At 44.5% G+C, this 23,624-nt stretch overlaps 2 protein-coding genes across 2 annotated transcripts in view; one reads left to right on the plus strand and one right to left on the minus strand.

Moving 5' to 3' along the window:
* Positions 1-18,507, minus strand: part of LOC108107472 (5-hydroxytryptamine receptor 1A) — a 36,195-nt gene extending 17,688 nt beyond the window's left edge. The window contains exon 1 of the mRNA XM_017215019.2: positions 18,114-18,507. The gene's annotated coding sequence lies outside the window, so the exon portion shown is untranslated. The remainder of the gene's footprint in view (positions 1-18,113) is intronic.
* Positions 18,508-20,884: 2,377 nt separating this feature from the next.
* LOC108107216 (4-coumarate--CoA ligase 1) lies at positions 20,885-22,823 on the plus strand. Its single transcript, XM_017214633.2, has 4 exons — positions 20,885-21,042; positions 21,110-21,504; positions 21,571-21,687; positions 21,747-22,823. The coding sequence occupies exons 1-4, from the start codon at positions 20,893-20,895 to the stop codon at positions 22,696-22,698; spliced, it is 1,614 nt and encodes a 537-aa protein (XP_017070122.2). The 5' UTR covers positions 20,885-20,892; the 3' UTR covers positions 22,699-22,823.
* The last annotated feature ends 801 nt before the right edge of the window (positions 22,824-23,624 follow it).

Raw genomic sequence — 23,624 nt, forward strand, 5'->3', positions numbered from 1 at the left:
CCTATTCACGTAATTAGTGATTTAATTAAAAACTGCAAGTATGCAAGTCATTAAAACCGAAACATTTGCATTGTTTAGAGCACTCCAAATGCCCATTGTTTCCCGTAAAGAGTTACCATTTACAGCAGATTACCATCGTGTCTTATCAATGCGCATTTACGGCCCTTTGCTGTGCATTTATCGAATCCGGATTTGGCTTTATTTTCACTCTTTTGACTTTTTGTAATCGGCCATTAAATGGGGCATGAAATGCTTTTGACGCTTTTTGTCACTGCTAACTGGCAATTGGTATTTGTAAGCCCATTGAACCGTTAGGAAAATGGACAATTAGTGGCCATAACACTTGCATAATTGTCTGACACACCGTGAATAAATTGAGTGCTTCAAATCTGTTCAAAGTAATAACAATAAAACTAACTAATTTGCACCTCTTTTCCTCTCCCAGCTACCTGATGCTCCGAAAAGGATAATCATTAATCTGTTCCCGTGAAAGCTGCATTAAGCCATGAGGGTAGCTTTCGCCGATTCACTTTTGTTCCAAGCGGATTAAGCGATATCAATGGCATATGGCGGCTATATAGTGCCTATATGTACAACGCAGATAGCGGGTAAAAAACCTATTCGAATAGCATTAATTGATTGTTAATATGGAAGGGCTTTTGCGGTCACAATTAAATGATTAATGCGATTGTGTGGGTGCGCAGCATGGATTAAAGATAAACGGGCTATGACACAGCGTATAAATACGTGGGCGGATATAAATGTGCGGTAGTCACGATAATCTGATGCATTAATGGTCTCCACTCAGCCGATTATGAGGACATCAGCTGAAGGACATCCCTCGGCTACGCAAAGAGTGCCGGGGCAAAGTGTCATTAGGGCAACGCTCTTATCGCTCAACAATCAACGTCAACGTGGATGGATGGGTGGATGGGTAGATGGGTAGATGGGCAGATGGGTGGGTTAGTCAGCTCCATAGACATTGAACCACTTAAGCGTTTTTTGTTCTCAAGTGTCACACCCAACCCACAGATGCATCAGGGCCCGTATCATCATCCACTCAGTCTCCCTCGCTCTCTCAGTCCCTCTCAACTTTCACCTCGACGACGTGTTTTGTACTTTCTCTAGTGCCGTGCCACGGCATTCATATTTGATATTCATATTTCAGGGTACATCTTAAAAATGTGTCAACAATAAACCCACACACCCGTGCGGACAAGTGACTGCAATTTGATCAAATAAACATGCGCTGCACCCGAGCTATTTTATTTATTTAGCCCACAATGCCCTGTGACAAATATTCCGCCCGGAATGCCCGACATCTTCAATAAACCACCGTTCGCATATCCACATCGGAATGCCGGGCTGGGGTCTGGTCTGGTTATATTTCAAATACTCCGGTCGGGCGAGCAAAGTGGTTTTAAAGTGTTCGTTTCCGATAAATGGCTGAGCATCAGAGGAGTCCTTTAAAATATTCCCGTTTTATGTCCTTGGTGGTAGTCTCGGAACACTACTAACTATCCATATCCAGGTTATGGCTAATACAAAACTAAAAATGTAATCAAATTATAGCCACCAGACGGTATTAACTTTGGATATCTTTCGGCACGTTCTGACCTTGTGGCCAATGCCCGCAGACTCGCCTATTACATTCCCTGTCATTTTTTATGGGCGAAAACAAAAGCCGGAGCCTTCGGTTAAGAGCATAATGGATCATAAATGCTTTGGCTGCGAAAATGTGATTTTATTCTGTCTGCTCTGACGCGTCTTTTGCCTCCATTATCCCAGCATCTGGCTTATGGAACCTGTCCTATTGCTGCCCCAGCTCCCGGAGTATGTCCCATAGACACGACATACATACGAGTACTCGTACATGGCGCAAGTGTGTATTTTTATGACATTCTGTTTCTCCTCAGCTCATGGTCTCGAGCACTTTGTGTTTGTCATATTTTCTTACCGCCGAGATGTCGAGATGGGAAAAGCCGGCGGGAAGGTTGGGGAGATTTGGCCATACAGACGAAATCATGTAAATGGAATATGGAAGTATTTAAGCTGAGATTTAGCGGAGCTAAAGCCAAGGCTTACCGCGGAAGATGAAGGAAATTAAAAAATACTAACCGCAGCTAAAAGCATTGGCAGTTTCCCACACCAGGCTGGATGAGACTTTAAGTCTGGATGCTGGCAATTTCCATCCAGTCCATTTAACCAGCTCTAATTAGCCCATTGCCTCGGCTTAAATGCCATCAATTTCAGTCCTACGAGTCGGAGTGCGTATCCCAATCCGAGAGCCGTTGAGTGTCTGTATTGGCTAAGCCCTAAAGCCATCAGTTAATTAATGCCATTAATGTCTTAGCAGTAGCTCTCGAAACCAGTAATTAACCGAGTTGACAAATCAAGTTTGCCCCAGAGGACGAGCACGGGCATAAAGGATTATATCCGTTAGGAGGGGAGGCTTAATTAACAATAAGCTAAGGTGTTAATAGCCCGACGACAGCCAGCCCAAAGGTTTCAAAGTTCCTTTCCCGCCCAAAATTGTCGCCCGAAAAACATTTAATCCCATTCGGAGACGAGAGTGGAGGCAGTGAACCATCGCCAGGACCCCACACATTAAAAAACCATTTCAAAGGCTTAGGTTTAGGCTTAAAGCTGTTCCCTTCCCGCTTACCTTTGGCCCGGCAAAGCCGAAAAGGTAAACGTGAAAAAGTTGTCGTGCCAAAGATGAAAATGCTGAGATACATTTTTAAGTATCCATGTAATCCCCGAACGATTTATTAGTCGGGAAGAGGGCAACCGAGCGGCGGAATAGAAGAAGCCAATTAGGTTAATGTGTCGAAAGAAATCGAATGCTTCATCTCGGAAGAGCAGCTGGCTTTAAAGTAACATCCCGAAATAGTAGGCGCCCCAATGAAATGTTGTTCTGCTTCAGAGAAATGCGAATCACGACGAACCCTTCGCATATTTATTTCCAAAGGGATTTGCCAGTTATACTTCGGCAAAGCTTTAATTAAATGCATAAAACTAGTTGCAACAGAAATGCGGACATCTGGGGAATGTGAACGTGAGGGAACTATTTGGGGTTAGAATGCTCGACTCTTGCTTTTTGCTCCTGCAATTTTCTGGCAAAGCTGGGAGAACTCCTCCTGGCAGGGGGCAAATCACGAGTGTTCCTGAGACACTCACAAAGGGCTTGGCATGCTCACAGAAACCGGCTTACATGCGCTCTCGTCCTCGTTCCCTGGGACCAAAATGGCCACAGAGTTGGCTCTGAAAAGCCATTTATCAAGACATTGCATAACAATAGCGCCCTGCGTCCTGCTCTCTGCTGGCTGCTCCCTGCCATAAAGGATATTCAAAGCGAGTTAAGCTTTATGATTTGAACACGTGTTAACAACACATAAAAGCAGGCAACGATTTCGCCCGAGGCAGAGCGAGCAGATTCCAACTAAATAACACTGAATCCTAGATGGATTTAGTGAAGCAGAAATAACTGAATCGCTGCCCTCCAAAGACTCAGACTGTGAAATAAATAAATGCTTTTGCCTGGGCCCAGACCAAACACCGCAGCCAGCCAAACATAACAACTTTAAATATGAAAATATGAAAATATTGCCGCTGGGCATGCGCCTGAATGCAGCTCGCAAATTGCACGGATTATAAATTAGAATCAAAGGCCAGGAAACCGGAGGAAGCAAGAAATATTCCCACTTAACGCTCGGCTAAAGCGGTTTAACTTTCCGAGCTATGATATATTTTTTCACTTTGATCAGAGTAATAATTTCAGATCTTTCAGCTATAAATCGCAACTTGAACTTATGATGATCAAACAGTCCGTTGGAAAGGCTTGAAAGGTGCACAAAAGGGAATCTAAGACTATTGTCCAGAGTAATCTTACATATTCTATACCCGACAGATATGTATGTAGATGAATAAAATGGATAGACTACGCTTGGCTACCTTCTTCTTCGTTTCTTTCAGAAAGTGTCAAAGTATCCCAGAATGTCAGTCATAACTTCGCTTGAAATGGGCGGAGAGTGAAAATATTCATCATTTGGTGAATCTCAAAACATATGCTATAGGGATCGTCCTATCATTTTTTGCTGAATTATATTTTAGCCGGTTAAAGCTCTCCGCTTTTTATTCGGAAATGGGAGAATTCAAAAAGTGGCAATATCCTAGAGGGTCTTTCTTATAACTGGGCTGAAAATGGACCGAGGGTAAAGAAATTGATCATTTTCTGCAGCTAAGTACCTAAGCTTTCGATCCCTTTCATTATTTGGTCAATTGGAAGAAAATTAATTTTTGGTCAATTTTCGCATTTTTTGTAAAGGGGTTATCATCAAAATTTGCGGAAAATGGCCTAAAATTGCTATTTTTAGGTGTGAACACAGTTATGTTGGAAATTTAATTACAAACTCATCGAGATATGACTTTCCACATTCCGACCATTTTTGACCATGTTATGGCAAAGTTCTGATTTCTTTGACGATAATTCAGAGTAGCGATTTTAACGTAATATTTGCCATATTTTTTCTAGGTTAATAGCCTATAAAATGGTCAAAACAGAACGTAATACAAAAGGAACGATTGTTTTGTGCAGCTAACGACCAAAACTAACCATTTTTGTCACTGTCTGGTGGATTTGGGAAAGTTAATTTTTTGGGAAATTTTTGCATTTTTGGGTAGGGGGTTACATCATCGAAATTTGCGAAAAATGGCCAAAAATATACATTTCAAGGTGGGGATGCAATTTTGTTGGAAATTAAAATACAAGCTCAACGAGATATGACATTTCACATTCCGACCATTTTTCGCTTTGATATGGACAAAATCCTGACTTTTGGCGAGTAGTCAGGGTGGAACAAATTTCTCATGTCTGGAGCATCTTACATCATATAATTCCAAACCAAATTACAAAAGATTAAGATTTGTAGATTATCATAGTATCAGTTTTTACAGAAACCACTTCCTCGGCCCGTTGCATACATCCGGAGGAAGCGATATACCCATAGAGCTAACGAGTACCGGGTATGAGAGACACCGACCGACTCGCACATGGTGGAAAGTCAAGTGCATGAAGGAGCGGCTGGAATGAAAAGCCGAGGAAAAGTGGAAGCTGACTGCCACAAAGCAGCTGTAAAATAGTTTTAATATCCGCTGGCAAGTTTCATTGTGTTGTTGCTGCTTGTTTCTCTGCTCCCTTCGTCACTCATTTCTTAAGCCCTCCCAGTAGGGGGCCCTCGCTCGGGTTCCCTTGGCTTTCCTCGGCTTTCTTTAGTTTCCCTCAGTTTGCCCCTGTTTGTCACCTGCTCTCGGTAGCTGCCAGCTGTGTGATTGCACATTCATAACATTTCCTATCAGCCCCCCAGCTTTGTATGCCATATTGCACAGTCCCTTTGAATCGGAGCCCATTGCTAGCATTTGGCTTGCGGAAATTTGAACCTCGGAAAATCAAAGTGCACGCCCACACCCGTTCAGTTCCATTACAAAGTGTCTGTCACTAAATAAACTTTGATTTATTTATACACACTTTGCACTCGAAACGCCCCCATTCGGAAAAATGTCCTTTTAGTCAGTTCAAATATTCTGAGGCTCCGTCCTCGCCTTTTCCTAGGCTCCTCTGGATCCATGGACCATTTCCAAGGTAAGTGCGCTTTAGGCATCTGGCCAAGCTCCACAAAATCAGAATTTGCTGGCAGTTTTGCTGGCCAGACAATTAGAAAGTACTTTCTCCTACGTGCCGTGGCCAGCAGGACGAAGTCACACACGCAAAACTAATGATGTGGCCATTCGAGTATACGTAAACAGCCCGCAATGTGTGCGAGGTGATTTGAATTATAATAAACATGACTTAATGGCTGAACTAGGCTATCATATGTGATGAGCTTAGATACAATAGTTACGAAATCAAGAGAGAAAGAGATTTCTTTGGCACCGTGCAATTTATTTAAATAAATAAAACCCTTTTTCTCTACTTTGCTCAGGTGAAATTTCCAGCTATTTCTCAACTATGTAGACAGCTCAGCAAAGTTGCTTGAAAGACTTGTTGCCCGGATGAAGAATCTGCATAAATCCTCGTTAACGATGTCACATCACGTGACAATATGAGCAGAGCAGGGATTTAGCATCCACTGCCATCCGGGGAAGTGCCTGTGCAGTAGTAAACTTGAAAAAGGGGAAATTGTTGCCACTGCAGGAGTCCTCAAGTGAGTCTCCTTCAGGTCTTCCACCTCGCCGGCTGAGGGATTCCCAATGTCCTGGTACTCAGCTCACAATGCTCGCACGTTTGCTCGACATCGATTGCTGCATATAGATTGGAAATAGCTGCGAAGGCACCTGTTGAACTGGTGACTTCACTCCTAACGGGGCTAAATGAATTATCGCTTAACTCGAATTTTCTGTGTGGCTGCCAGCAGCTTCAGCGCCTCCTATAAGTCGGAGGGGATTCCCCCGAACCACAAGATGGTTTGGCTATAAAAGCTGTAAGCCATCCTTGGGTTTGGGTACAAAGGCACCGGCAAGCTGAAATGTTTGCTCACCTCTAGATATGTTTTTCATCTTTGGCGCACGTACACTTGACTCAAACGTGTTTCCCATTCTTCTGGCACAAAAGCAATAAAATCACGTAAGAATACTTGCGCGGTGAACTGCTACCATTCATTTCGGAGCCTTGGCCTTGAATACAAGAGGTACAATATTACTAGTTCCCCGTGATGATATCCTGCCATTCACATGCCCAATGAATAATACCTTGCATGAAACTGAAGATGATTTCCTATGTTAACTACATAGATGAACTTCTCCCAGCAATCGATTTTTCCTCCTGGATTATTACTTTTCCAACTCCAGTCCAAGTGCTGCTCACAACGCAAGCACTTGATTTAAATCAAATCGCAGAGCCAAAACACAATTTCAGCAGATAGTCAGGAGACTGAAAGACGCCGCCCCGCAAGTCTAATGAAGAGGGCAATCCCTGGCAATCGAAGACACTCACCGCATCCAGCTGGCTCTGATTGACTTCAGGATCTGTATCTGTATCTGAAACTGTTTCTGTATCTGTGGAGAAGAGTACAAAGGAGTTTCTGCAGGAGCGAGCTGAAATAACTGCAAATAGATTGCCGTAAAGGGGGAACTTGGAATATTCGAAACGGCGGGCACGACCACAAAACGCTAAGTGAACAGCACGTGGAGCCCCTTCTGATTGTTAAAAGCATGCAAAGTTTGCTCTATTCCTCAGGCACTACGACTTTGTCGCTTTCGTTTAATTTAAGTCTATTTTCTGTGCTTTTCAGGCACTGAAACTGGAAGGCCTGCACTGAAAAGAACGTTTCATGAAACTTTAGAACATTAAAATAATTAATGGATAGAGTAGGCTGGCTAAGGCAGTAAGCAGGTAAGAATGGGGTCAGGGAATCTCATATAACTTTCATATTACTGATCTAATATTTATCTAAGCTTCTTAGTCCACCCATCCAACTCCTTCCTGTGTAGCCATTGTTTTTCGAAACATTTCGCCGGCACTTTCGCAAATAAAATCCAGTCTCTAAATGGGAATATTTTTGTTTTTTGGCAGTTGTTTGCCACTCGCAGCTTAAAAATGTTTTTATGCGCTGCAGATAAATAAAAGGTTGTAATATTCAAGCGCAGGCTGGGGTCAGGCCGAATAAAAATATCCAGCTGACGCATATATGCATGGATATATCTATATATGAATATATATATATGCGGGCGCTTAAATGCAAACAATTTAAGACCGTTTTGGCCAACACCGGAAGCTGGTGAGCTGGTGGACGTGTATTCCGGATGTTTTTCTTGTTGTGTTGCCACTGCTGTTGTTTCAGCTCCTACTGCTGCTGCTGCTGAGGCTGTTGTTGTTGTTGTCTCCGCCACCTGTCGCCCGAGGACTTGGTAGCTGATATTTCAGCCACGGCTTTATCCACCAGGCCATCCCCATACCGGGCGCACACGGCGCGTATGAGTAATCCGCATGACGTACGCGTTCGCTTCGCTTTTTTTGTTCGCGTTCTGCAAGCGCAGCTGCCGCCGCAAGTTTGTGCCGAGTAAATTAAATTTTAACTGTGAGTTTAGCTTAAATGGAAAGTTTCCGATCCCCCGGCGACTTGGGGGCCTGGGCGGTTGAAGGGTTGCGGGCTAAGGGGTCGGAGGCTAAGGAGCCCCCGCCTTTCTTAGTTTAGTGGGTCTTAATTAAAACGCGAAACTTGCTCTTCATGTGTTTTTGTGCGCCTCTTGATGCTTAATTAAAATACTTATACGACATGTTGTACATGCACATGTATCTATGTATCTATGTATCTGTATCCGTATCTGTATCTGTATCTGTGCACCATATAGCACCATGTAGAGTGTGTCAACAGCTGCTCAGTCCACACCAGCCAGGTGCTGCGCTGCTGTTGCCCACCTGAATGGAGTGCTCCCACACTACCCCTACACCGCCCCAGGCCGCCTTTGCCCCCCTTAAGCTCCTGATTCTTGGTAAAAAGTGCGCAATCCCCGCTAATTTGCCATTCCCTGCGAAGTGACACCATTAGCTGGCTTTGGCGCTTTTCACGAAAGATGAGCTACTTTGGAGCAGTCATCAAATGTGGTTGGCGAAAAAGTGAAATCCCTTTCCTTTTCTGTTTGGCTTAATGCGGCTTTCGCATCTATCGAAAGGAATAAATTTGGCCTTTAAATGCCATTTCCATATCAGCGAACTCCCAAGTTCAAAATCTGCTTAATCCCCTTAGATATTTTAATTAAAAGCCGTTAGTCTTTTTGGCCAGGAATTTCGAGGCACATGGCGCCCAAGTTGGCGCACGAAATGAATTATGTTAACAGCCATCCGCTGGCGGTAAATTTCTGGGCCGAACTGCCATAACCGCATTTTTCGTTCATTTCACCGTTTTCGGGTGTCGTGACTGCGGTTGGCGTTTTATGGCATTTCTTTGTACAGATTTTGCGGCTGGCGGTTGCCGCATTGACGCTGACAGCGATGACAGCCAAGTGACTGATCCCCCTCCATAAAGGATATCCATATGGGACCACGGGACGGGATGCTCCTCGGCTGCTCTCAGTCTAATGAGCGGATGTGCCGTCGCCCGGCGACTTAAGCCAGGAATTTGTTGTTGACGTCGTCGTCTGGCTTAAATGAGTTTAAGCGATTTGTGCTTCTTGAATGCCACACGTTGCAAAACTTGACTAGATACAGCAGATTTCCTCTTGGCATCAATGTCAGGTTTATTTTACACGTAAATAAACAAAACATAAAGTTGAATTTGAGTTATTCTTCCAATGAAATGCAAACTTGACTTAACATTCCGTTAAAAGTTGTCCAAACATTTCGTTTTAAATGAGGTGACAACGAAATATACTTCCCTAAATTATCGGAAATAGAAGGAGGAGTATTTTTAGGGGGTATAAATTTGCCTTTGCAACTCATTGCTATGATTAAATTCGTGCATTTGTAAGTAGCCTAATCGCTGTCTGGGAATTTCGCAGCTTGAAAGTTCAAACCGCAAGACAAGGGGTTATGAGGGTTAAATGTCACTGCCTTCGATCATGCTCATGAGCAAATTCCCCTGGGATTTGCCCCGCGGCTCCTCTCTGCGGTTACTCACTCGCCCTGAGTGACAATGTCTTGTTAGCCAAATTGGATTTGGCTTGGTTAGCTTTAAGCACACACCCGTATATTCATTCGAACCAGTTTATGCATGCATGGTACAGTTTTTCCGTCGGAAAGCTGAAAAAGGGTTATCAGGACGCAATCACAACGCTGCCCCGATCCTGAATGGAGGACTCCTTGCCTCGCCTTCGCCCTCGTCCTGCGGTTGCCCGACGCCCTTCGCTTCGACTTCTGCTCCCGACGTTTATTATATTGCATTATGCGAACATTTCTATTGGTATTTATGCGCGTGCTTCTTGTGGCGGCGTTTTCCGTTTTTTGTGGCCGTCCTCAGGGTGGGCGTCCTAATTTGAAATGTGGGCGCTTGACTTTTTATGTGTGTGTTTGCGACACTTCAGTCGCGGCATTTCTGGATTTATTTTAATGTGTTTTCATTTCGCCCCAATACGCCATGTTATTGGCAGCCACATGCACGCCTGTCTATTTATGAATTATTTATTGATAGCGAAAACAGCGACGGCGGCAGGGCCGACAGTGTACGGTCTGTGCGACTGTAAAGTTCCGCTTTGGCTTTGACAGCGCCCCAAACTTGTCTCGCATTATCCATTCAAATTGGCAAGCGAAACTTTTGCCCAAAACTTTTCCAGTCCGAAAGCCACTTAGCCACCGAAAAGTCTGTGGCGGGAACTAACTGATAAGTATGCAGTGCAGCGACATCGAAATGTATTGGGCCAAATTCAATAAGACCCATGCGAAGGGTTGTAAATTACAGCCAACGACTAGTGAAATTCAAGAAAATCCTCTTTAATTCGATTTACATACTCAAATGTCCAAACGAAAGGAGCTCACGCACGTGTTTCGTTCAGGAAATAAATGACGACATTATGGCCTAGATATGCCGCCAATATTGCGCGGCTGTACATTAAGCTGCCAGCCGAAATCTGATCAGGACAACAGGCCGGAAGGGCGGAAGGGTGACAAAGATAAACGTAGACAAACCGCTGAAAGCCTCGCGGCTTGTGGCCTTAAAGCACTCACACAAACACGCAAAACACCATTACTTATATATTAAAAAATGAGAAGAGGGGAGCCGAAAAAGGAAAGGCATAAAAACGCCAAGTAAATAACACTACAATGTGAAAAAATGAAGATGAATGCGAAAATATTGCGTATCCGCCGGGATGGCATCGAAATCGCGCTGCGGGTGGCAGCCCTGACGTTTGCTGCTGGCATTTGTGGTGACAACGCCCCGCCCGGTTTATGGCCTTAAATCCGATTTCCATACTTAAATCCTTCGGCACGTAAGTGCCAAGTTGGGCTGAGCAAAAACTTGTGCAATTCCGGCAGCGATTGCGAATCAATCAGACTTTATTTATTTGTGCAGAGATTAGAATCGGAAATAAATTAGAATAAATATTAAATTTGCTTGTGTTTGTAGTGGCAAATCATATAGAATCACTTGTGCCCCGAGAAAAGTACCGGAGGAGTGCAAGGAAAGGCGAATAAGAAAAACTTATAAAGAATTTCCAGACTAATGGGTGTTAAAAAAGTGAAGAAGGCGATGAAGAACTCCTTATTTTAAAGAGGCTTCAAGCTGGAATAAAAGAGAACTCTTTGTTAAAATATTATTGTGATTTTATTTAATAAATCGATTTCGGCATTTCGGCCAAAATAACCGAACAAAGGACTCAAAAGAGTAATATCCTTAAAGCTGAAGTGAGAGGGCGAAAGCTGTGGAACAGGAGATAAACAAAGCAAATTCCGAATTCTAAAGGAAAAATCGAGGAAGAGGAGTTGAAGGGAGGGAAACGGGACTGTAATCCAAAATAGCCATCACTGAGCTGGTTGCCGAAGGTCCCAAGCCAAATTCGCTACTAAAAGTTCATTTTTGGGTTTCGTTTGAGCTGTTTGGAACATTGAAAATCCCACAAAACGGTTTTGAGGTTTGCGAACGGATTTCACGTCACTTCAAGGGGATTTCAAGTATGATTTTTATTTAATTTTTGGAAGAGGCAGACACCAAATTTAAAGCCACTTATCCGAGCTCTTCCTAGGAACACGAACACGTATTGACAAATTAAATATGCTTTCGTAGAAATTGGCTTAACCGGAAAGTGCATTCAAAATTGATTGAGCTCTAAAATGGATTTCATTTTATTGCTGCCATTGAAGACATAAGTCGGAAAAGCTTTCAGCATGAACCTTAATCTGCCATAGAAAACTGATTAAATACAAATTTGTTTGCTTATCTTTTATGCATTAAACAAAGAAAAACTAGTCTGCGTTTTTACGCCATAATTTGATAATCGGAAAACCAAATTGCCCGTTACGAGCGTTATGTTTTTTTAAGCATTTTCCGAATTGAAAACTACATTTTACGTAAAAATCGGTCTGCGGATTCTGACCACTATTGCCTCGCTGATGGCAATCAATAAATCATTTCCGCTCTCTCTAATTAAATCCGATTCCCCCTCCGACCGCCACTGACGGAGCCACAGAAGCTTAAATTACCAAAGAAAAAACTGGAAAATAAATCCCATTAAACTGGTAAATCGCCGAGGGCGTCAATATGCGAATAAACGACTCGGAACTCGGAACAGCAAGGAGTGCCTGAAATATGGAATCATAAAAGTTAAAGTGCCGTCGAAAAAATAAGGAAGCACCATCCCGAGTGCCTTAAAGTGTATTACATTTCTCAATCTTTGCTCGGGCCCTTTGTTTCTGCTCGGCTCCTATTCCGGCACTGGAAAATCCATTTCCATTTCCCCTCGGACTCTCCGGGGGATTCCCGTCAACGCTAAGGCGACTTATGCACAGCGACGGAGAGAAGGAATTATGTACGAGACGATGTGGGCTCTGCTTTCTGGGGCCGGAGCCTCAGACTACACAAATTATGATAAGCACTTAAGTATAATAGGCCATGGAGCAGCAATCAATGCGGGATCCAAGTCCCTGCTGACTATTGGGCAAATGAAAGTCCAGCGAATTCCTCAGGATGATTCGCTGCCAAGTGCATGGTCGCTCAGCCTCGGCCTCTTTCTAATGCCATCGGGCTGTCCCTTTCTTCTCGGCCGACAAGCCGACAAACAAAATCACTTAGACGGCTGTCGACAATTTTGCTTGCCAAGAAAATTTACAAAAATAATAGAAAACTCCAACCGAATAACGTGCCAAATAGTTGTTCTCTCTTTCGCTCTCGCTTCAATTTTCCATTTGTGTAGTTGCTTATATATTCATGTCTGTATTTGTATAGGAAAATAGTGAAAACTGGGGAAAACAAAACGGCAAACCCAGCCGGAAAATGCCTTGAAATGTGTCAGAGGCATACATTGTAAGTGGAAAAACTGAAAACTCCGGCCAAGTCCAAATAAATTATGGCAACAAACGAAAAAATTAGTCCAAGCTACCCACACGCTAGCCCGAACATAAAATATTCCGCACGAAATACGCTTGGAAGGGTCATGGAATTTGACTAACTGCCACAAAATGCTGAATCCCATTGGTTCTATTTGAGAAACTTTAACAGAGCAGGGCAACTTTATAAACTCTGAATTAGAAATGTGCTGGGCAAACAAATCCTGGACTCTGGACCTCGAACGGCATTAGCACATGTCAGTCGAAAGGCTCCCCAAGGCCTCGAAAGAGGAGTGAAATTGCTGGATTTAAACTGCATCCATTGACTGATAAACTGGCAACTGTAAACTGGAAACCGGAAACGATAGGGGCGAGGGAAAGGCGGGAAATATCGGCGGGCAAAAGCATTTGTCTGCCCAATTTAACTATCGCCCAATGGCAAACAAACCTGCCCGGCTCTATTTTGTGGTGTCCCATCTGTCCCCATGGTAATGGAGCTCTAAATCTGTAGGCCGGACTACATTCAAGGGCCGAGAGTTTTGGTGGCGGGCGGGTGAATAGTGGACGAGCAAACAAGATGCAGAAGGCGCTTATTATTGTTTGCCATTCAAGCATCACCAGGACCTCGCAGTGCGGAACCCAAAACATCGGAACCCCCAGCATCGACCACTCGACAAGCACCACGGCGGAAATCAAAACAATAGAGGCCAACCCGAGAGCTGCGAAAAGTGGCCGATGAAATGGCCAGCGAGGGCAGGGCAGGGAACCGGAAACGTGGCGGGAAAAGTTCCACTGCGAAGTCGAAAATTAACCATTTGTGGCGAAACTACACAGAAAATCCATAAATGCCTGCAAACTAAATAGATATGCTGAAATAATCAGATGAACAATAGAAACTCTTAATATCTTAACATGTTAAACTTTATTTCGTTTCTGTTATGTTTTTGTGCATCCTAAAAGTATGCAACAACTTTTTCGTCGAAAATAGTTTGTTTAGGAAAAATGTGGAACACGCTTTTAAGTTTATAAACCAAATTGTTTTTTAACCCAAATATTGTTTTTGTATGTCTAGACTTTTTATAAAACGAGCCAATTTGAAATTTTATGTTTTATTTTAATTTGAATTTTGTAATATTTATACCAAAAAGTGGATATAAATACAGGTTTAGCTTTTAGTGTTGGCCACCGTTTAAGGCCACCTAAAGATTTCCCTAAATTGGGTAAGCTTGAACTCCAGTTGATTACGTTCTAATGACTTGTGGGATCGCATTTTTATTTCGGCTCCCCGAAGAGCCTTAAAGTGCGTATACGCCGGGTAGGCAGAACGGAGATACAAGCACGTCGCATAACGAAGCAATTAAAAGGAGAAAGAATGCAAATATCCGGCTGGCCAAAAGGAGCAAAATGCTGTGAATTAATGTGGCGTCAAATTGAATGACAAGCCGCCGCCGAAAAAGGTGAAAAAAGAAGGAGCAGCTGAATTAAAGATGGAGATGGCGCTGATGAGTGGGGGAACCAAAGAAATGGAGCGACAATTTCATTTCAAAAATGCAAGATGCCGTGATGAAGCTGATAAAAATGAAGTGGATTCCTCCCGGAATTATAAACAGCTGTAAGAAGAGGAAAGAAGCCAGCCAGTCAGACTGGCTCTGTCCACTCGGGATCCGTAACAAGGGTCTGGACACAGACACAGGCAGGTGGGTGGGAAAGGGAACCCACATCTTCCAGGAGGACGACTCCCTGTCACGTTTCAGTTAGTCAAATGAACGGAGGGGGGGATGGGAGCGGAATGGACATTGCTGCGGGCCAGGACAGACAAAATGATGAACGGAATTACATCAAGTGCTGGGAAACTGTGTATTTTATAATGAAGACGCCGGAGAACACGCCTGGCTGGCAATCCATTTAAGACTCGTCAAAGGGTTCTCAATGTCCGCCCGGAGACAGGATCGAAGAAGAAACAGTGATGGGACTGTATTTTAATTGAAGTTAGCAGACAGCCAGGCAATCTCGTCCTAGGAAACTAGTTGCTGCACACTAGCTAGGGCAAATATTCTTAAATAATTGGCAGCAGCCATTGTTGCGACTCACTGTTTGTGTTCTATTTGTTTGGGCTTCAATTACACTTAAAAGTTGTGTGAGCCATTTGGTTTTGAGAAGTCATGAATTTTTCATGAATTTCCCATAAATGATTTCATTGCTCAATACAGGCAGGCAAAAACGAATGGCTCAGAAATCCATAAAACAAAATAAATGCTTCGTTAGAAGCTTTTGTGTGCCCTGGGATAATTTAATATTTTCTTTGACACTCGAAATCCAAACAATTCCTCGGGCCATAAACGAATGCTTTGTCATGATTTCTTTCATTACAGACCGACACCAAATGACAAACCACACAAGAATGCCAAAGTCAACGAACGAATGCACACACAATCTGAGGCAGGTTTAATGAGAGTTGGGTTCCACCCATCCTCTATGTCTTCGTGGTATGATATAGTATCGCCCTCCCCCAGCAACTATCCAGATTCCAGATCTATTCCCTTCCCACATATGTGTGCAAATTATTATCCCAGCCGCACACCCACATAGATATACATTTGAGTGTTGATTTACATTTTTGATTTATTTTATTTATTTAAGCCCCTGCCTTCTGTCTGCATGGGTGTGTCGTCGTCTAGGCCACAGAACTGGCAATGCCAAATGGCAAATGCCGAATGCCGAATGGCGAGTGGCGAATGGCGAACGGCGAAGCAACAAAGCTGGCAAAAATATTGCTGCCCATAATTTTCATGCTCTCATTCGTATATATTCTTTTTTCCTTTTCGGTTTTTCTGGATTTATCGCAGATTTTGTTCTTTATGTAAGTGTTTTGTTTCTTTCTTCGTCCTGGGCCCTAATGCCCTGGAATTTCCCAGCGCTGAGCTACTTGAACGGAATTATCATTGCCAGATCTGCAAATGCTTCATGGCTTACGGAGATTTACAAATAGCCCTCCTGACCCCGGGTTCAAGTTACCAGACAGCCCAATATCGAAGGAGGTAGGCTTATGGTAATAACAAGCCGAGTAACCAACGTTCTTTGACTTGGGCGAAGTGCCAATGAATGGGTCAATCACGAGTTAGTTTAACCCATGTTTGAAGTTCGATTTGTGTTAGTAACAAGCCACCTCATCCTGGCGTTTCTCTATTAATCAGACATTTAGTTAACTTGGCCTGGCTTCCAGCTATTAAACAAATTACCATAGTCCTGCTACATTCAAAAGGCAAGTAGCTTAATTTTATTTCAGCTGCTCATTTGGCTCAGGGCGAGCGTACGAACGAATAGGTCAATCACCAGCTAACTTGACCCATCATGTTGCAGTGCTTCAGTGTTAAACGGGCCATGAGCCGTAAATTATATTACTCCAAGAGGCTGCAGAATTTATTACCAGTAAAATTTGTGTTAACGTTCTGTCCGTAATTATTTTATTTGCCCTGCGGAATTGGATGTCTCGGGCCAATGTATTGTTGTTTTAAGCTCAAAACTGCCACAGATGCGGATGAAAATTAGCTGTGCAGCTAAGACAAACAAATAAACAGTGGAGCACCTCGACCCACATTAAACAGCATCCCAGGGTGTTAGGCCTAACGAGCCTCCACTGTAGCTCGGTCGAGTGCCTTGTGTATTTTTCATAATTATGTGTGCACATTACTCATGAGCAGCCAAATGCAAACAGGGACAATGCCAGATGCAGGGCCGAAAGTCCGGCTCCGAGGAGTGCCGACTGTACAGTAACTAGGCAAACATTTGCCGTATATTATGGCTAATTTAATTGACTTGCCAAGCTTGCTTTCGCCATGTGCTATGTTGGGCTTGGACTAGGGCGAGGGTGTCTGTAGTTATGGGAAATGGGGCTTCGATTCCTCATGTTTGCCTGTGCGTGTGGTTCCCTTTGATGTCGGGCAGACTTGTTGAAGAATGTCCTTATTGACAATACAAGTGCTCCGAAATGCCAGACAGGCGAAAATCCAGCACAGCCAACTGAATTAAAGAGGTGAATTGGGGAACTTTTTGGGATATAACAAGATTGAGCGTCTGGTGTTATTCTTGGTAAAAAGTTAAAGAAGAGTCTTGAAATCATTCAATTCCCAAAAAGCTTATCTTTCAAAAGACTTTCTCTCAGATATCCACATAAAAGAAGTTTTTTGAGCTTTTCGAAAGGTTTTTAACCACTTTTCACCACTTTCATAAATATTTTATTTTTTCAATGAATCCTAACACTTATACTAGGCATCTGAAGCATATCTTGGGTATCTCTCAAGTGAATCTATAACGCATTTTGGCAAATGCCACTGTCACATATCCGGATCCATTCTGCCGCGACCATGCCGACATGTTCCATTTCTGGGGCAAATGTTCTGGGGAAATATGTGTGGGCATGGCATACCTCCTTGAGGCCCCAGCATGCTCCATATTCACTTAATTATAGATGCGACACGCACAATTTCGGGCCTCTCTCAGGGGGCATTGTAATGTGTCCCTGCCCCGAACAGCGAGCATATTTATGCGCCCGGGTCCGACCCTCTGGGATTCCTGGGCTCCTCGTGTCCATTTCATAATGGGGCACGAAGATACAATAAAGTAGCAATTACCACGAGTGGCAACACATGCAAATAGCCATCAAAGGGCCTAAGAAAACCTTTTAGATGCTCGGCAATTGGACTTCCAATGACTAATAGGTTTCTAAAGGGAAACATCAATGGTACAGGTGTGCTTTAAGGGTTCTCGCAAATAAATTAAATCAATTTAAGAACATTCTTAATTACACTCTTTCATATTTTCATTGAAGAGATGATACAGAGATACAGAAATCACATTCATCCATCATCTTCACTTTATGTTGTTAAGAAAACTTTAAAGTTCAAGCCTCGGAAATACTTCAGCTTACTTATGACTCATACGCAGTGTTGCCCCTGTTAAGTGGATAAAGTTTAGATTACGGCTTGCAAGCAGTTGATGCATTTTGCACACAATGAACACTTTTCAGAAAAAGAAAGAATCTATTATTCCTCCGGAAAATGCCCTTAAGCCAAGTTCATCGATTCGCGCTGGCAAAAGTTATCAAAAAATGCGGAAAACGAAAAGCATCCGCTGCACTTACCATTCACATCACACGTTCAATCTGTTCACTTTGCTGGCGGTTCACGTAGTTAACCAAACAAGGATCGAAAGGCTGCAAAAAGTGCACTACGGCAATACGGTACGCCAGTTTTTTCCTACGAACTCCACTCTGCAGTTCGGCAGTTCAGCCGGAAAAGAATATGAAACCGCGGCAGCTTTGCTTAACTAAATTTTGTTGTCAAAACTTCAATTGTTGGGGGCCTGGACGAAAAGTTCGGGCCAAAACATTTTGACAGGCCCGGAAAGAACGGAGAGTCGGATGAGCTTGGCCAAAAAACTTTGGGGAAAAGGCCAACGTGTGTGGAGGCAACCGACAGGCCGAGTTTCAGTTACGAGCGCACTTAACTATCACGGCTAACTTTTCAGCACTTAACAACACTTGAGCGAAACTTTTTACTAACCGCATAGACTAGTTTGGCAATATGTTAGGCCCTTATCTGTGGCTAATTCGTGGTCGCCGGCCGCCGATCTGAACGTCCTCTCCGTTAAAACTTTCCCAACTATTCAACTGTTCAAGCCACGAGAGTGATTTTCCGACCAACTCGAGAGCCGAGCTTGCAACCGCCTCGTCGAACGAATCACCGCAAACTGCCTGAGCGTGTCCAAGTCCCCAGACAGCAGACTGTTGGCCCGGTCCTTGCCAGCAACCAGCATCCAGAGTCTTGCCTCCGAGAAACATCGCCGCATTTTATGAATGGGGCGATGTTTATGGAACGCAATGGAATAGGAACCCAGTCCGCGCATGCCCACGGGGCGTATGCAAGATTTATGACAGTTGCGCTCGGCCGAAATTCCCGGAACACGTGGCGGACCTCCAACAAGTGTGATAAGCTTGATAACGCCCGAACGCAAATCCAACTGTTTTCCGCAGCCCTCGGTTGGCGATTGTCTAAGGTCAGGGACACTGACCGCTAACCGCCAACAAAACGCTCTGAATGGAGAAATGGAACAATTTTTATTGGGCAACTAGAAAACTTTTAGCTATGGCTTATGGTAATAACCATGTATTAGTCACTTAAAATCTAATATCTAGTTACAAAGTTATTGCCTTAAAGCTGTTTCTTGTTAAAGATTATCTTTATTTTAGAACTTCAAATTGCAACTCTCATAAAGCTCCCATAATTGGAGTACTTCAACCGGACAAAACACAAATCCATGGTGAACAGTGTCTTGGCCGATAACCCCTTCAGCTACATTCCAGATACCAGGCAATCCAATTAGTTTCTCTGCTTACTTATCACACCTTCTATGCCTTATCAAGGAAGCGGCTTATTCATTCAGAGTGTAACAGTGTCGTAGGAAGATAAATTCCAGCAGAGTAGTATTCCCTATCAAGCATCGACAGTCGGTACACTTATGCAACGCTTTGCACCTAAGATATCTTTTTTGGCCATCCTGGTAGCCACTATCACCACCACTATCCCTATCACTAGCACCGCGCTTGAACTTGGGTGCACTTTCATTCAGAAGGTGTTAGTGACGCAGAGAGAGATAAGGGGGAAAACAATAGTATTTCCCTATCAGGCATCGACTGCTGATTCAATTATGTAACGAATGCACTCACAGTGATGGTAATTAATTAAACTGGCACTGCATGCCACTACCTAGATGTCTGCCTGCCGCCGCATGGCTTATCGTCTGACAAACCTGCGGTGGGATCACCTGGGAGTAGGCATTTCGGGGGCCGGACTGGGCGGGGCTGTCTCATTATAATGCGCATTATTAACTGACGGCTCCTGTCACGCCTCAGTAGGCAAAGCGACCACTTTGAGTGAACCGCCAGAACGGACACCCGAAACCGCCAATCAAATCGGAATCGCAATTGCTGACAACGTACATGAGCTCATCCTGCCCGAAAGTCTGGGGGACTTAAAGCTTTAAGATGCCGTTTCCGGAGGTGGCGCTCCCTATTTGCATGCCAATCGTCGGGAGCATCTTGTCCGGGTGCTCTTCCTGTTCCTTCTGCATTTGCCCTGCCAAGCCCTGCCCTGCCCTGCTCATTTCGCCAAACAAATTCAGAAACACTTTAAACTATTTTGCTTGCTTTTTGGCCGTACTGTCTGTAATTTCATGTTAATATATGCATGCAGGCGAACTCCCGGAACTTTGGGCGGTGCCACCCGCGTTTGTGGCCCACCGACACACAATGCAAATAGCGCAACAGGGCGTGGCACCTCCCCGAAAATATTACAACCATAATAAAATGCCAGCGTTGAGTTCATTTAAAAGGAACTATTTCGGGGAGTCCTTTGAAAGCGGCACCAAGCTGCACAATTTAAGTTAAAGTTAAGCAGGAAAATAGTTTCGGAGAAACTCAAATGCTCATACTTTGTCGTGTCCAAAAAGTACTTCATTTTCCGAATGCCGTAAGGGAATGCACTCTCGAAAATCGCATTGCACTAATTCTTAAAGCAAGTACCACTCCCATTTTGGTTACCAAGTTTCAAACTTGGCAATGGGTTAATCATCAGCCTTTCAAAGGGGTCCCCGGCACGCGCCGTTACCATGGAGGGAAAGAATACGGAAGTCACTCTCTTTAGAGCGGAAATTAAAAAGTTCGCTTTGGGTAGATTAGACGAGCCCATAACAAAAATCAGCTGATGTTACCATAAATCTTCAACTTATTTCGGCCAAACTTTGGACTCCACGCGTGTGCTGGTTGGTGGCTAATTGATATGATAAGCGACCCTCTCAGGCGATATAAAAGACAATGTAAGCATTCTGGACACTCAGTAGCGAATTATAATTGGACTAGCAAAATGCCGACCAAGGCGGTTTTCCCCACCTTCTACAACAAGGAGACGAAGATCTGGAGTGGCCCCCCGAGGCCCACGATGTATGACCTCAACACTTCCATTGGTCAGATCGTCTTCAACTCCCTCAGGTGCTGGCCCACCAATGTGATTCAGGTAAACGATTGAGTAACCCGAATCCGGCGGAGTTGGGAGTCTGATGAGCTCGATTATATAAAAGTAGATCACCGACGACGATGGCACCGTCCTGACTAACGCCGACATGCTGGCCTATGCCACCCGGATTGCCCTGTTCTTCAAGAGCGAGGGTCTGACCCAGGAAGACCGCGTCGGAATCATCGCCAACTCCAGCACCTTTGTGATCCCCGTGGCCACCGCCTGCTTCTTCCAAGCCACGCCCTTCCACGCCGTCAACTACTCCAGGGAGCCAGCCATTGTCAAGGGACTCTTCTCGGTGACCAAGCCCAAGATCATGTTCATCGACGGATCCGACTACGAGCGCATCAAGGAGATCACCCAGGAGTGGTCCCCGAAACTGATCACGCTCACTGGAAAAGTGGAGGGCGTGACAAGCATCGAGGATCTGGTTAAGCCCCATCCCGCCGAGAAGATCTACGTGTAAGTAGTCGAGTAATCAATTCTGCAGAACTCAGCTAAGTTCTCATGATTTTATACAACTTTTAGTCCCGCTTCCTTGGCCAATGGAGGTGACCAAATCGCCGTAGTTCTGTGCTCCTCCGGCACAGCCGGTTTACCCAAAGCAGTGGCTCTCTCCCACCGCCACATCGCATCCACCAACTCGTGAGTTCCTGAGAGCCCTTCTAGAGTTCGTACCCTAACCCAAATACCTTGACCCTCAGGCTATGCATCAGTACCGATGTGCTGTACACCAGTGCCACGATCGACTGGATGACAGGATTCTCGATCACCGTTATGAATCTCACTTGTGGCTTCACTCGCATCATCTCCAGAAAGACATTCAGTGCCGAGACCGCTCTCTATATGATCAACAAGTACAAGGTCACCTGCCTGGCGATGGCTCCTTGGCAGGCCTACGAGCTCTACACCAGCCCACTGGCCACTCCAGAGAAACTGCAGTCCTTGACCATATCCTTTGTAATCGGTGGATGGATATCCCTGGCGTTGCTGCGAAGGGCCCAGGAGCTGATGCCCAAGACCTACGTCATGTTCTCGTACGGAACCACGGAAACCGGCGTGGTCACCATAAACATCGATCACGGTCTGGAATGCTCAGTGGGCAGACTGGCTCCCGGCATGAGGATCAAGGTCCAGGGAGAGGACGGCCAGCTGTTGGGCGTGAACCAGACAGGTGAAGTGCTCATCGATATCGGCTTGAGGTGGGAGGGATACCTCTCCAACCCCGAGGATACGGCCACCACTCTACAGAATGGCTGGATCAACCTGGGCGATCTGGGCTACTTCGACGAGGACAACAACCTGTACCTGGTGGACCGCAAGAAGGATCTGCTGAAGTACAAGTCCAAGCACTACTGGCCCAATGAGATCGAACAGATCATCGCCGAGCTTCCGGAGGTGGAGCACGTCTGCGTGGTGGGAGTTCGCGATGCGCGGTACGGCGATGCCGCCGGAGCCCTGATCATCAAGAAGGAGGGCGCCGAGATCGCCGAGCAGAAGGTGATCGACCACGTGGCCCAGCGCGTGGTAGTGGACTACAAGCAGCTGAATGCCGGAGTCATCTTCGTGGACAAGTTCCCCAAGAATGCCAACGGCAAGGTCATGAGGAGCTTGGCGCGCGAAGTTTTCGAGAAAACCAAGCCCATTACCTTCTAATATTACTTAAGAGAGTACTTTAAAAATTGAGTTACCTGCTTTTAATGTAAAGAAATGTTTAAGTCGTTGTTTGTTGCTAATTCGAAATAATTAAAACTTAAATTTGTTGTTAGATTACGTCTGTCGTCGATGATTAGCTGACTTTACTAGCCCCAAACCCTAATTAAGACCTCAAACCTCTTTTATGCCTTCCTAAACTTTAGTCTTATCTCTTATTAGGATTATATCCGCATAGCTAAGCCCCGTATCTTTTTAATTAAAGTAAATTGTAGAATACTTAAGGCTGAAAGGCAGATTAGATAGGATTAAAATACAAGCTGACTCTGCAGATTCTGTTACTAAATATAGTTATCTTTAGGCCCAGACAGAAATATGGAAATGGAATGTTGATAATGAGTAATTAGGTTGCACGTTAAGAAGGCAAATAAATCAGTCAATTAGGGCAACCAAACAAATGCCATTTAATTAAACGCCAATGTTTTCAGCCACCTTTTAACCACGTTCGAATGAGGTCCTCGACGTGGTTTTCCGGTCTCTAAAGTCCGAATAATGGGGAATTTCCGCGCGAAAGGGACAATCCCTGGTTTGATCCTTTCTGGTATATGAACACCTTTTGTCACGGCGACTGCAGCGGGAAAAGGCAGCAATTTACGGTTATGGAAATGAAAATGCCTGGCGGTGCGATTGCAATAATTTACCTTCCGGTCGATGGTGGCATTTTGTGTTTCCGGTTGCGTTCAACGCTATCGCAACCGCTGTTTCCGCCGCACGCGGCACAATCTGCTCGATTTCGGTGCATTTCCAGGGGATATGCAAAAACTGGCCTGACCAGCCCTCTCGAACCGAGTTCTTGGCCAAGCAAACTCAATGTAGCTTGTTCTGTTTGGTTTGGGTCGGTGGCTGTGTGTCCTCGTGGTTCCTAAAAG

The sequence above is a fragment of the Drosophila eugracilis genome, unplaced genomic scaffold (assembly GCF_018153835.1).
Source record: "Drosophila eugracilis isolate 14026-0451.02 unplaced genomic scaffold, ASM1815383v1 contig_1765, whole genome shotgun sequence".
NCBI classification, from domain to species: Eukaryota; Metazoa; Arthropoda; class Insecta; order Diptera; family Drosophilidae; genus Drosophila; species Drosophila eugracilis.

Coding starts and splice junctions, on each gene's coding strand:
- LOC108107216 (XM_017214633.2), top strand. CDS start 20,893: ATGCCGACCAAGGCGGTTTTCCCCACCTTCTACAACAAGGAGACGAAG. Junction 21,505..21,570: donor CCCGCCGAGAAGATCTACGT/GTAAGTAGTCGA, acceptor TACAACTTTTAG/TCCCGCTTCCTTGGCCAATG. Junction 21,688..21,746: donor CACATCGCATCCACCAACTC/GTGAGTTCCTGA, acceptor CTTGACCCTCAG/GCTATGCATCAGTACCGATG.